The 12,063-nt window shown below is 48.6% G+C and overlaps 7 protein-coding genes across 7 annotated transcripts; 3 read left to right on the forward strand and 4 right to left on the reverse strand.

The window, feature by feature from the left end:
- Window positions 1-1,112: 1,112 nt before the first annotated feature.
- HETIRDRAFT_164901 (uncharacterized protein) lies at window positions 1,113-3,337 on the forward strand (the record flags this gene model as incomplete). The annotated part of the gene is made up of 14 exons (XM_009555061.1): window positions 1,113-1,363; window positions 1,417-1,603; window positions 1,658-1,890; window positions 1,945-1,977; window positions 2,039-2,055; window positions 2,110-2,227; window positions 2,283-2,334; window positions 2,392-2,501; window positions 2,557-2,665; window positions 2,714-2,809; window positions 2,864-2,874; window positions 2,932-3,047; window positions 3,115-3,251; window positions 3,317-3,337. The coding sequence occupies 14 exons, from the start codon at window positions 1,113-1,115 to the stop codon at window positions 3,335-3,337; spliced, it is 1,491 nt and encodes a 496-aa protein (XP_009553356.1).
- Window positions 3,338-3,794: 457 nt separating this feature from the next.
- On the reverse strand, window positions 3,795-5,115 carry HETIRDRAFT_144717 (uncharacterized protein). Its single transcript, XM_009555062.1, has 9 exons — window positions 4,848-5,115; window positions 4,711-4,793; window positions 4,623-4,656; window positions 4,382-4,569; window positions 4,312-4,319; window positions 4,243-4,259; window positions 4,124-4,191; window positions 4,027-4,058; window positions 3,795-3,964 (listed from the first exon to the last, which is right to left on the reverse strand). Exons 1-9 carry the CDS (start codon window positions 4,950-4,952, stop codon window positions 3,897-3,899), a joined length of 603 nt encoding a protein of 200 aa, XP_009553357.1. The 5' UTR covers window positions 4,953-5,115; the 3' UTR covers window positions 3,795-3,896.
- Window positions 5,116-5,356: 241 nt separating this feature from the next.
- On the reverse strand, window positions 5,357-5,545 carry HETIRDRAFT_412780 (uncharacterized protein; the record flags this gene model as incomplete). The annotated part of the gene is made up of 1 exon (XM_009555063.1): window positions 5,357-5,545. The coding sequence occupies one exon, from the start codon at window positions 5,543-5,545 to the stop codon at window positions 5,357-5,359; it is 189 nt and encodes a 62-aa protein (XP_009553358.1).
- A 390-nt stretch (window positions 5,546-5,935) lies between these two features.
- HETIRDRAFT_331710 (uncharacterized protein) lies at window positions 5,936-8,338 on the reverse strand (the record flags this gene model as incomplete). The annotated part of the gene is made up of 7 exons (XM_009555064.1): window positions 5,936-6,154; window positions 6,203-6,503; window positions 6,544-6,883; window positions 6,945-7,449; window positions 7,507-7,709; window positions 7,762-8,059; window positions 8,123-8,338. Coding segments are annotated over 7 exons (2,082 nt in total), but the record flags the coding sequence as incomplete, so codon positions are not given.
- Window positions 8,339-9,520: 1,182 nt separating this feature from the next.
- Window positions 9,521-10,843, forward strand: HETIRDRAFT_391587 (uncharacterized protein). Its single transcript, XM_009555065.1, has 3 exons — window positions 9,521-10,255; window positions 10,312-10,506; window positions 10,559-10,843. The coding sequence occupies exons 1-3, from the start codon at window positions 9,621-9,623 to the stop codon at window positions 10,581-10,583; spliced, it is 855 nt and encodes a 284-aa protein (XP_009553360.1). The 5' UTR covers window positions 9,521-9,620; the 3' UTR covers window positions 10,584-10,843.
- HETIRDRAFT_164897 (uncharacterized protein) lies at window positions 10,580-10,759 on the forward strand (the record flags this gene model as incomplete). Its single annotated transcript, XM_009555066.1, has 1 exon — window positions 10,580-10,759. The coding sequence occupies one exon, from the start codon at window positions 10,580-10,582 to the stop codon at window positions 10,757-10,759; it is 180 nt and encodes a 59-aa protein (XP_009553361.1).
- A 335-nt stretch (window positions 10,844-11,178) lies between the features above and the next one.
- On the reverse strand, window positions 11,179-12,005 carry HETIRDRAFT_57288 (uncharacterized protein; the record flags this gene model as incomplete). The annotated part of the gene is made up of 5 exons (XM_009554767.1): window positions 11,179-11,404; window positions 11,469-11,541; window positions 11,600-11,748; window positions 11,814-11,879; window positions 11,935-12,005. Coding segments are annotated over 5 exons (585 nt in total), but the record flags the coding sequence as incomplete, so codon positions are not given.
- Window positions 12,006-12,063: the final 58 nt, after the last annotated feature.

Here is a 12,063-nt window from a genome sequence, read left to right on the forward strand (position 1 = left end):
TTCATTGTACCCCGCTGTTCCTGATGGCAATGTATATCAGGGACACTACTGGACAACACCGTTTTTGCAGGAGTGAAACAACAGGAACTTGCTGACGGTAAGTGATGCTCTATGGTCGCTTAGAAGGGCTCATTTACGAGGGGCTTCCAAGTTGAGCGTCAAACAGTGACCGGAACAACCTGGAACCCGCCACTGACGCAATGTCACAAAACTAAGTATGCAAAACTTACACCGCGCTTTCGGGCACAATCTGTTACCGTTTATCAAGACCATCAGAATCGATCTTGACAATCGTATGTATGCAGCATATTAATATTCTAAAACACGGTGCAAAGCTTGCACCGGCATATGAGCGCAAACTTTCGACGTGCTGCGTGTAAATCTCACATCAAGGCAAGGGCACAGCATACTGCAATCATCACCGTTCAAGGAAATTGAAACATCGCTGTATGGAAAAGCAATGACAGAAAAACATTTGGAGTGTCCAAGCAGTGTACGTAGTTGACAGGGAGGCGCAAAAAAATGCGACTAGTACACGTTGTGACATCAAACTCTGAAGGAAAATATGTCCCTCAGCAGCATATGGAACCCAAGAATGCAGCCGCCTTGTCGAGTTTGGACATGAGATCCTGATTGCGCGAGGTCGAAACAGCGCGGAAGGATTTCATTCACCGTGGGAGTCGGTCCCGGTCAATCCTGACAGACCCTGACCCGGTGTTTTACGCTCGCGGGTTGACACCACCACGCTTTCTAGGTATTCAACTTCTCAAGCTGGCTTCAACTTTACCATTTTTGATGGTAATTCATATCGTAGCCAAGTCACCCCAGACAAGCATGCAGGGCTTTTCGTCTCCAATGCTCTCAGAGTTTCACCCGCCAGTCTCCGGGAGGTTTCACCTCGCAGTCACCTCGGGGTGAATCCGCACATTTAAAGACCTCGGCACTTCTCTGGAATCAGTACTCATAATCCTACAGCCCTCACTGAGCTGCTGGACAGTCTTCTCCCAGTTTAACTCGGCACGCCGGGCGCCTCGCCTCACCGTCTGCCTTACTCCTCCAGTTCGCAGATACCTTGGAAAGTGCTGAACGCCTCTTTCTACTGCTACTCCGCAATGTCTCAACCTGTTGTAATTGGCGATCCTGAGAAGGGCACGATGGATCTCGTCCTTCCGGCTGAGCTACCCCCCATTCATGCGAAGGATCTCCACAACAGCTCTTATATGAGCGAGAAGTCGAATGTCACTAGCAGTGTAGTGACGCCCACGCTTCCATTGAAACATCAGGATGACAGGAAGCTAAAGCCACAGCCAAAAAAACGAGCTGGATGGCGCATACGTGCTCTCCTATGGTTCAACACTTATCGGTTAGTTATTCCCCTTCATAGCATGTTGAATTTTCAAGTTCATTATCTTATAGGAAATTCTTTACCGTCATCGTGACATTGAACGGGGTCGGTATACTTCTTGCTGCCCTTGATATATGGCATTATCCACGAAAATACACTAGTGCACTCGTGCTCGGGAACCTTCTAACCGCTATCCTGATGAGAAATGAACTCTTTGGTCGTCTCTTATATCTAATGGTCAACACTCTATTCGCCAAGGTAGGGCGCTCTCTCTTTCTCAATGCCATTAATGTTGACACCGCTTGATGACAGTGGACACCACTTTGGTTCCGCCTTGGTTGCACATCAGCCCTCCAACATCTTGGCGGCATTCACTCTGGTTGCGCGACTTCTGGATTTGCATGGCTCATTTTCCGCGTTACTCTCATATTCATTAACCACAAAAATAACCACGATGCCATTCTCGTCACGGGTGTCGTCACCAATATCGCTGTCGCAATCAGCATCGCGAGCGCTTTCCCATGGGTACGCAACACGCACCACAAGTTCGCTATCTCTGTCCCTTATAGCGTCATCGAGTCTGACGTGCTGTTTTGAAGTGTATTCGAGAGACATCACAGGTTCATCGGATGGTCAGTTCATCAGAATTGAATCGTATTAGTTGTCGTTTCTAAATCAATGATCTGTGACTAGGCTTGGTCTACTGTCGAGTAAGTCTCGCTACCTGGTCATGTAGGTGTTACTGATCTGTCCACTTCGCAAAGCTTGGGTGTTTGTCGTCCTTGGAGACAGCTATGACCTCACTACCCACTCTTGGAACCCAGACGGCGCTACCATTCTGCGACACCAAGATTTTTGGTTCGCGTTCGGGATGACTGTATTGTAAGAGATTTTGTCCGTCTAAAATCGTCCAAAATTGAATCTTGACAATGCGCAGTATATTGATCCCATGGTTCACCGTTCGTGAAGTCGAAGTCGACGTCGAAGTGGTTCGTATCTTTTGCACGCACGCAACTTCTTATCTCCTGCTGATTGTGCTCTTGCAGCCTTCGCCCAAAGTAGCCATTCTGAGATTCAAGCGGGGCATGCAGCAAGGGCTCCTCGCACGGATCTCACGGTCGTCCATAATGGAATACCATGCCTTCGGTATCATATCGTGAGTGCGTTTCAATCACCGGTTGATCTTTTCTCATGCCTTGAGCGATATGTAGCGAGGGCACACATGCCAAGTATCATTATTTGATATGTGGGGTCCAAGGAGACTTTACACGGAGCCTCGTCACCAACCCTCCTACCCATATCTGGACACGACAGCTAAAAGTATGTCGATTTACGCATCTTCAATAATATGTCCCTCACAAAATGCAGTTCGCTGGCGTGTCAAATACTTCCGCCCTCTACCACAGAGGTATACGCGTTTGCACAGGCACAGGGCTTGGAGCTGCGCTTTCAACTTGCCTGCAGGTATATACTTTCTCGACTCACGCTGAAGTTTGACCCTGACACTTCTTTCAATAGAGCCCGAACTGGTGAGGCATAATCCACGAGACCCTCAGAAGATGCTCAAATTGATCCTTCCCACCCAGGTATTTGATATGGATTGGTTCAGACCAGGAGAAAACTTTCGGGCCCACCATCTCAGGCCTGATTCACCGCCATATCGGCCCCGAACGCATGTGTCTGTGGGATTCTAAACAGCGAGGTATGTTACAGCCGGGTCTTCTTTCCGCATTTCGTCGAACTCAACACCATCTTGCTCTTGCGTGAAGGCGGTCGACCAGATGTGATGAAATTAGTGAAAGAAACTTATGCGTCATGGGGGGCGGAAGTTGTCTTTATCACATCAAACTATCAGGGGAACACAGAGATCATGGAAGGGTGCAAGGAGGCGGGGATTCCCGCGTTCGTGAGTAGTCTCAACATATTCATCCCCTTATTCTTATGTAGTACTAACTCTCACGATTGTTGAAGGGTACACTGTGGGATTTCTGATGAAGGATTAGCGTCTCACGGATTTGAAAGACCCATGTAGCACATAGTTCTCGTGGGCCTGTACGGGTGATATACCACGAAAGGTACTTAATAGTAATGAACAATCAATATATTAGACTTTCTCGGGACCATCACATCCGAAGGCGCTTCCAAGCACCGACATGATTCCGGTGTTTTCGCGGTCCAGCTTGCGTGAGTGAACCCGATGCATAGTGCCTCGATGTGAATCCGGAAGTGTTCATCCGGTTCAAGACATCATGTCAACCGTGTTCCTCACCCCACGAGAAGAATTCCCGAAGAAGAGGAGAGGCTTAGTCGGCTCAGACAAGGAAGACATCCGAAAACAACCTCGGAAGGGAGCTATGGATACAAATTAGAAGGTTCGACACGATAACTAGAAAATAAAGTTCGTAATTTGTGGGGTCAGGCTTGGGCACAGCAATCCGTACCCGTACATGGACAAGGATGAATGATATGGCCTTTGACATGAGAGTTCCAAGGAGAAATTTATTTTTCCTGTTCGTCTCAGGATATCAGGTGCCGGCATTTTGCGGGTGGTCTATCTTCTCGCAGGAGGTGGCAGTGCTTCCGGTGAGACGAAGATATTCTCTCGATACCATTTCAATTCTGGAAATGTGAACGAAGTAGACGATGAGGATTAAGTAGATTTTGGGGATGGACGGACGGACCTCGTATGGAGCCTCGTATATCGTCAAGCGCCCTTTGAAGCAGCAGATGTTTGTCTAGTCAGCCGACATTGACTGAGACATCGTTGTGAAGACCGACCGATGTTTGATTTCTTGAGGCGTGCTCAAGGACGGCATCCTTTTGTTATACCACCTTCGATGAAGTTCCTGTGTTGTGATTAGAACACGATGATGAGTGTATGTACATTTTATGTTCACCTTTATAGATGACACGTCTAACAGAGCCTGTTATCAGAAAAATCAATTATAAGAGGGTTTCAGACTTACCGACAATGCTGAAAACATCAAAAGCAAAAATTAGCGATGTTTAAAGACAAGGTGTATGGGATGGAGAGACCGATAGTGGAGCCAATTGACGACATCTGGCATTTCTTGAACTAGAAACGATCGATCTGCATGAACAGAGTTGCCAGCAAGAACTCCAACCCTTTGGTCCGGTATCCATTCTTTGATATATTGCAAAACTTTTTCGCGGACGAATGATAGAGTGAATTGAGACTCAAGGCATGCTTTCGTCAGTCCGGACTATGAAGTCATTAGAATACCAACGACATAACTGAAATGACGAAAGCACATACAAAACCATGCTGCTTTGTGCACCATTCGTCCATCCTGCTTATCGTTTCGAGACTGTCACAACTTTTGGATTCATAGAGAATCACTGACCCATCTAGATACTTTTTGTCTGTACGAATCACATATTCAATACCATCGTCCACGAGGTCCAAATTACCGTTTGTGATCAGCACCTGCGCAAGCAACATGAATGAAGACCTGATTTGAATCAAGGATATCAGACGTACTGCAATCTCCAATATCTTATCTTTACTGGGGTCAAGGCCAGTCATCTCGCAATCTATCCACACAAGCGGCCCTGCATTGAGGTTCAACGGTTTACGCGTGGTCATTATCGACTTGGTTCGATAATGTGCTCTTTGAAAGTCACAGTTCGCAAGGACTGTTGGGGAATTAATAAGTTTACGACCTCTGGGAACTTTCAGTACCCTTCTGAACATAGATAGAGATAGGTGGTAGCACTGCCCACGTGTAGAATGTCGATGGAGAACAAACACAGGGCGGCCTAAGCAAGGAGTCAAGACGTAACAGCCACCGCGGCCAGCGAGTACAATTTCGTCGGGGTTCCGACAGCATGGCGGCTGATAAGTTCAAACTTAATTTAAACCCATGAAAAGCTGAAGCACTAAAATCCGGACGCCACTCCAAGCTCCATACTCGAGAGGGACTTCAATGGTACAAAGCATGACTACTATTGTAGTTCAAGCGAGATGAATGGTAGCGTACACATACATCCTCACCGCAAGACAGCCCAATCATCCCTCGCAGGATCTCCACGTAGCGGGACCGGCAATCCTCTATCCTCCTGCTGTTGCACCTGACCTTCATTTTGCTGCTGACGCTCCTCTCTTCTCAGACGCTCCACCCATCGTCCACGTATGTAGAGTAAAACCGACACCGTCAAGCACAATACGACCAGCATCATTGTCTCTGCGAATTCATCGACGTCTTCCTCTCCACGATGCCCGCCACGTAATGCGCCATCGAAATAATCTTCTGGACCGAGGTCGCTATCTATTTCGGCCTCTGTGTTGCGTCGTTCTCGCGCCCACTATATATGCATAGCATGAGCAAGTTGCATTGAGAAAGATGAATGAACTGACCTGAACAGGATCATCATCATCACTAGGTGCAACCTGTCCTCGTCGGCGACGGTTAAACTCATCACGAGCACGACCAATGTACCAAGGTCCGTCATCTTCGTATTGTGCCCCACCAACGTCATCATCCACAGCCGACGCTTGATCTTCTCCGTCGACATTCTGATTACCATCCAATTCCGGCCTCCCGTCTTGTTGGACTTGTTCAGGAGAAACTACAATATGATGCTCAAGCGACTAATGACAAGAAGCATTGATCGCAACTTACAAATTTCCTCCTCATCTTCCCACAGACTCAGGCCACCAGAACCTCCCATGAGAGTATGCGACATGCTGCGCGCATATAACTTGACCAGCGACAATGTCACAGGGAGATATGCTTCACTGTTAGTCGCCAACGCTTGGTCATAATGGCGTTTAGCAAGGTGGAAGTCCTATAGGAAAAGGTTAGGCTTGCAAAATTAAAGATAGGACGGACGTACCTGAGGCACACCAACACCATTCTCGTACATCCAACCAAGATTCCACATCGCCAATGCGCTAACGAGTGTGTCGGCCGCAGATTGATAATATCCCGCAGCTTTTTCCCAACGTATGTTCTCCGGCTCATCACGTACGCCTAAACTATGATAATAATAGTCTCCAACTTTCACCAAGGCATCGACGTTGTTCTGGGCAGCCGAACGTGTCCATTGGGTCAAGGCAAGTCGTGCGGTATCATTGGATGGAAGGAAATTTGTAAAGCGCGTGTCTCGGAGCACACTTTTGTCTGATAAGTCATAGCTATAAGCAAATCAAATGAAGTATATTAAGCAATTGACACTTACCCTGATCTAGTACATATGCCAAGTTGTTTTGTGCAATCTCGTACCCCCGTTCGGCCGCAATCCACCAACTCAGCATCGCAGATTCTTTGCCAGCGTTTGTCTCTGTATTCCACGCTTGTTCACCGCTTGTCAACAGATCGTCGTCCCATGCTCCCCTTTCGGCCACCACCTTATAAAACGATACAGCTACTGAGCATGCGCCGCTCCTCATTTGCGGAGGCATCAGTTTCATCTGTTCGGATTGAATCTGTGCAAGATAGTAATAAGCCTCGAATGGAGATCCGTGCCTCAACGCCATCTCGAAATACGTTGTCGCGAGCTTCATCTCCTTCCGCACTAGGCACACGGGTTTGGTCAGGACATGCAATGAGGACGTTGAAGGAGAAGGGACACGCACAGTAATGATGTTTGCCTAGATTAACCTGAGCCTCTGCCAGCTCCTGGCCAGCCGCAATGGTAAAATACCCGACCGATTTCTTCAAGTCTCTCTTCCCACCCACGAGTCCATCGCGCCAAATGATACCAAGACCATTGTGACTTTCTTTGTCACCATACTCTGCCCCGCGCTCGAACCACATTCTCGCCATAGCGAAATCTGGACGCACTCCTTCTCCTCGAAGAAACATCCGTCCAATGAAGCCCGCAGCTGCAGCTGCATATCCTACGGGCCCAGTGCCCTCCTCGCGTCGTGGAGAGTGCGACAATGGGTCGACAGGGTCATGAGGCCAGATCTGTCGGGCGATGCGCGAGAAATAGTAATGAGCTCTGTCGAAATCGCGCGGCACGCGTCCGACGCCTTCTCCGCCAGATGCAGCTCCACCAGGTGAATGATAGATGCTTCCATGGTAGAATATTTTTCCAAGTCGAAACATGAAGTCAGTCTCGCCGCGATCCGCATTGAACTAATTTCAAAACCAGGTGAGAACCGCAAAGAACACGATAGAGTAGGTGGCTCCTACAATGTAATATTCGAGGATATCTTCCCACGTCTCGCCTGCTGCTCGCGCGCGAGAAGCTCGGATGGCAGGTCGTTGACCGTTGAGTCCTGTCGATGCAACGCTTGCACCTGGACCGTATACGCCACCGTCCAGATCCGACAGGCGAGTAGGGGTCAAGGGTAACGTTCTTCCACCAGGTGGCCCCGATAGGAACTTCGCCATAGCTAGGGGTCTCAATGAATAAGTGCCCAAGATGACGCAGATCTTGGATATTACCGTGCTCAGAAGCCTGCTCGTACCATTCCAAGGCTCTTCCACAATCTTCCAATACACCAATGCCGCTCCAGTATCGGTATCCCATGGCCATCTGGGCGCCCTTATCTTCCCCGTTCGCGGCAAAAGTGTAATATAGCTGCGCCTTGGCTTGGTTGACAGGGACAACATCATGATAACCTGTAGCATGAAAGAAGGCGAGTACGGACTGCGATGTAGCATTGCCTGTGGCTCCCGCGTGCACATCGAACGACCTATAGGCAAGTTTGGGGTTTGATGGGAAATGCGGTGTAGGTGGAAGCTGAATCATGCGTAGATAGGATTGTTGTGGATGTGTCCATTCGAGATAGGGAGGGAGACTTACCAAAGATATTTTCCCCAGCGTGTACAAGGCGTCTGTATTACCAAGTTCGGAGGCATGCTGCAATAAATCAACCACCTTGATGGCCCGACCTCGCAGTTCAGCATCTCGACGACGACGACCATAACCATCCCTCCCGACGCGTGAAGCGAGGAAACGCGGAATCCATGATTGATGGCGTAGTTTTATGGCAATACGCAACGCACTCGCGAATGGACCCTGACCTTGTGGGTTGGGAAGGAATGAAGAGAAGAAGGAGTTCCCCGAAGGCCAAGTCGGTGTAAATGTGGGGTCTGACGCGTGGGCTGATGGGACAGCCGATAGCGCTGAGAGGGTCACAAGAGCTTGCTTGTATGCACGAGCAGCTGCTCTCAAAGTCAGTGATGTCTGTGGAGCTGTATTCCGTAAGTCTGTACCTTCTCTTGTAGTATCTTCGGATGCAGGGATCTAAACATTGAATTTAGATGTCAAAAACATGATCATAATCAGAAAGGATGGAGGTGTAATGGATTCTTCATGAATGACTACAATTCACGGATCTGCTAGCTCTGCAGGCATTTCATCACCCACAATGTATCATGCACAGCAGGAAGATTGGAGACTGTGCAAGGTTAGGGTTACACGTCGACGCAGTGACGTTTCGCTTGTGTCTTGCCAACACTGGCACGCTCATTGTTGGTGAATGGAGTTGTAAAGTGTACTCACTAGACTACTCTGCTCGTTGCCTGAAGGTGATTGGGCCGCAACTCCTTCGCGTGAATCCCTCCCTTCGGCCTGGCGCAACGGATGAATTAGAGGTGGCACTTGCGTGAGAGCATGTGGCACTCACATCTAGTTGGACAGCTGGGACAACATTGGCCTCATCTAATACATGGGAAGAAACAGAGACAGCAGCAAACGCTATGAGGCCGAATGCGAGCCAGGCTGCTTTACGAATCCGTGTATTTCGTTTACGCGTCATTAGAACGGAGACGAATGAGGGCAGGAGATCAGGAGAGGGACCGACAGAGATGCTCCCGTGCACCACTGACTGTGCTGCAAGACAGCAAGCACGAGTAGAAATGTGAGGCTCGAGCTCGAGGCTAGAGTGATGTAGTTAAATTCGCGATTCTCGGCAAGTTGATAATACAAACACTTATCATATTTATGTTAGTCAAGTATTTGCTTACTGACAGCAAACCAATACACAGCCCTAATGACCTTTCGTTTGTCTATGTACATTTTAAAACATTATAGAAGAAGAAGTTCCTTCAAATATAATAGAGCCTCGACATCAGGCCTCAGGACTGAGTTGGAGAGGCCTTAGGTTTTAAGAAGCTAAAACACTAATTACGTAACCAATGATGTCGAACTTGTGTGCACCTCGCAAGTCATACTCGCTGGCGCGCGCCCTTCGAATTCCATACTCACTGTACTCACTAGTCCCTACCACAAATCTCTATCAGAACCCCGTCTGACCACTTCTTCACTTCTTCACTCGCCTCTGATATCATCCTTGACTATGGCGGAAGTGGACGTTCAATTTCTAGAACCACGCGTCCGAGCGATTCTTTCGGCACCTGGCACCGATTTACAGACCATCAGCGCCAAACGCGTCCGCAAGCAACTTACAGACGATGATGGTGTCACTGCCGAGTTTCTACGCGAGAATAAGGGACCAATAGACGATCTCATCGCGCAGGTCTTCTCCAAGATCTCAGAGGAATCCGGCCTTCACCAAGATGAAGGGGAAGGACAGGATGAAGATGAGGCTGACGAGGGAAGTAAAAGAAAAAGGAGCGAGGAGGAAGAGGACGGGGATGCAGGGTATGAGGAGGGAGAGGATGGCGAAGAAGAGGTAGACGACGAACAGGAGGTGGCAGAACGACCAAAGAAGAAGGCGAAGAGGACCGCGAAGACTGAGCTCAGTGACGCGGAGTACGCGAGACAACTCTCGAATGAGTTGAATGGGCGGTCGAGGAGCGCGAGGTCTGGTTCGTCGACGCGTGGGCGAGGCCGAGGGGCCAAAGCGAACGGCGGCGCGAAACGCGGGCGGAAAGTAAAGAGTGCAGAGACAGTTGATTCCGGGAACGAGGAAGAAGATGCTCCCAAAAAGAAACGAGGCGGCGGAGGGTTCAAGAAGGAATACGTTCTGAGGTGCGTCGGCCTTCATTGATATCATATGACGGTATGAGTCGAGCTGCTTTCTATAGTGAGGCTCTCGCTGCCGTCGTAAATGCGGAGAAGATGTCACGACCACAGGTTGTTAAGAACCTGTGGGATTACATCAAAGGCCACAGCCTGCAAAATCCCAGCGACAAGCGTGAAATCGTGTGTGACGATCGCCTTCGAGCTATGTTCGGCGTTGACAAGATTGGGATGTTCAAAATGAGCAAAGTCCTTGGACAGTGAGTTTCGACTTTCTGTCTCTTTATGCAGCCTTATTCATTCTGTTGTCAGACATCTCCATGAACCTGAGGCATGACGAACATAGTATGCTCCAGCTTGCTATTTCAATCGATGAGCGCAATCACGGCCCATCTTCATCGCTCATTCTGGTCCTGCATCGCACTTCGTTCTTTCCTAATGCTCTGTTCAAAGCATCTCCGCACCAGTTCACAACAGGCATATCAACGCGCCGGTTCGATGGCCACATCATAAGAATTGTAAATTGTAAATACAGACTCCACGAGCGTGTAGATACGCTTTTAATATCATGTAAAGTATCGTTTTTATGCATCTGTTATTCCTATTCGACGATGGTTTTTTTCTTCATCTCTTGATGAGTCTAGTTTTAATGGCCTCAAGCCAAGTGAAACCCGGGGGGAATCATTGACTGTGCATGTACTCAATAAGCATGTAGTTATGATGTTCAAGCGCAGCAGAGAATATCAACTATGGCAAGGTTCGAACCTACTTCACATGTACACACCATATACTGGGCTGACATGTGCGCATTGCTAGAATCTAGGATACAAAATCTATTCTGAATGATGCATATAGACACAAGAAAACGCTCTGCTGGACAGGAAAGAGAAGCTCACAAAACAAGATGAAATTATATACTCCATTACACAATCTCAAACAGGTGCGCCCTGGTCAGGTAAGCGCTCTATCGCATATCGCCTCCGTACAATGTACATGAGTGGTACACCCGGAACTTTCCGTATGCGACGACGGAGTTCGCGATCGCAGGTTGCGACAATGAAACATCGGCTCGCTGTGACACGTTGTACTAGACAGTCATCGGCATAGGTCCCGGTATGTGAACATGCGAGTCGCTCGAACCGAGGGTCACGGGCGATTCTACCAAACAATAAATGAAGGGGATGAGCACGGCTTGGGCAGAATTTGAGGAAGTATAGCTTACCGGAGGGCAACACGATACCGATGTCCAAGCTTCTCCAGTTCAGCCATGACACAGTCAGTGATACATGGGATACCTTCGGTACGAGCAATAAACACGTTTATGCTAGACATAGATAGGAGTCTGCAACTCACATTTGGCATAGAGACAGTCCATCATTCCACTGACCATTTCCAGCTTATTTTGTAGACTGAAGTTGATAAAATTGGTGTCGATGAGTACGCGGTACGGAGGGACGAGGGCAGTGTTGTGGGCGAGGAAGAGGGATGAAGCGAGTTGCGGACTGTCACGGATATGAAAATATAGTGAACGTCAATCACAGCCAATGTGTGCAGAATTTGGACTCACGCATGCCGAACTGCCTTAGCCTGGGCTTCTTCGTCCTTTTTCTTCTGCTTCACCTGGTTTTCCTTTCTAGAAAATAATCTCCTCAGACGGACACAGGCTCGCAAAAGAGGCATCTACACACAACCGGATATCATTGGGGTTGAGCATGCGCTTGACGGCGGCGAACTTGCGGGTCTTTTTCGCTTTTCCCTGAACCGAATATGTTCATAAACCATCGTATGGGCCCCATACGATTGTGTCTCACCATGCT

The sequence above is a fragment of the Heterobasidion irregulare genome, assembly GCF_000320585.1.
Source record: "Heterobasidion irregulare TC 32-1 unplaced genomic scaffold scaffold_14, whole genome shotgun sequence".
Taxonomy (NCBI): domain Eukaryota; kingdom Fungi; phylum Basidiomycota; class Agaricomycetes; order Russulales; family Bondarzewiaceae; genus Heterobasidion; species Heterobasidion irregulare.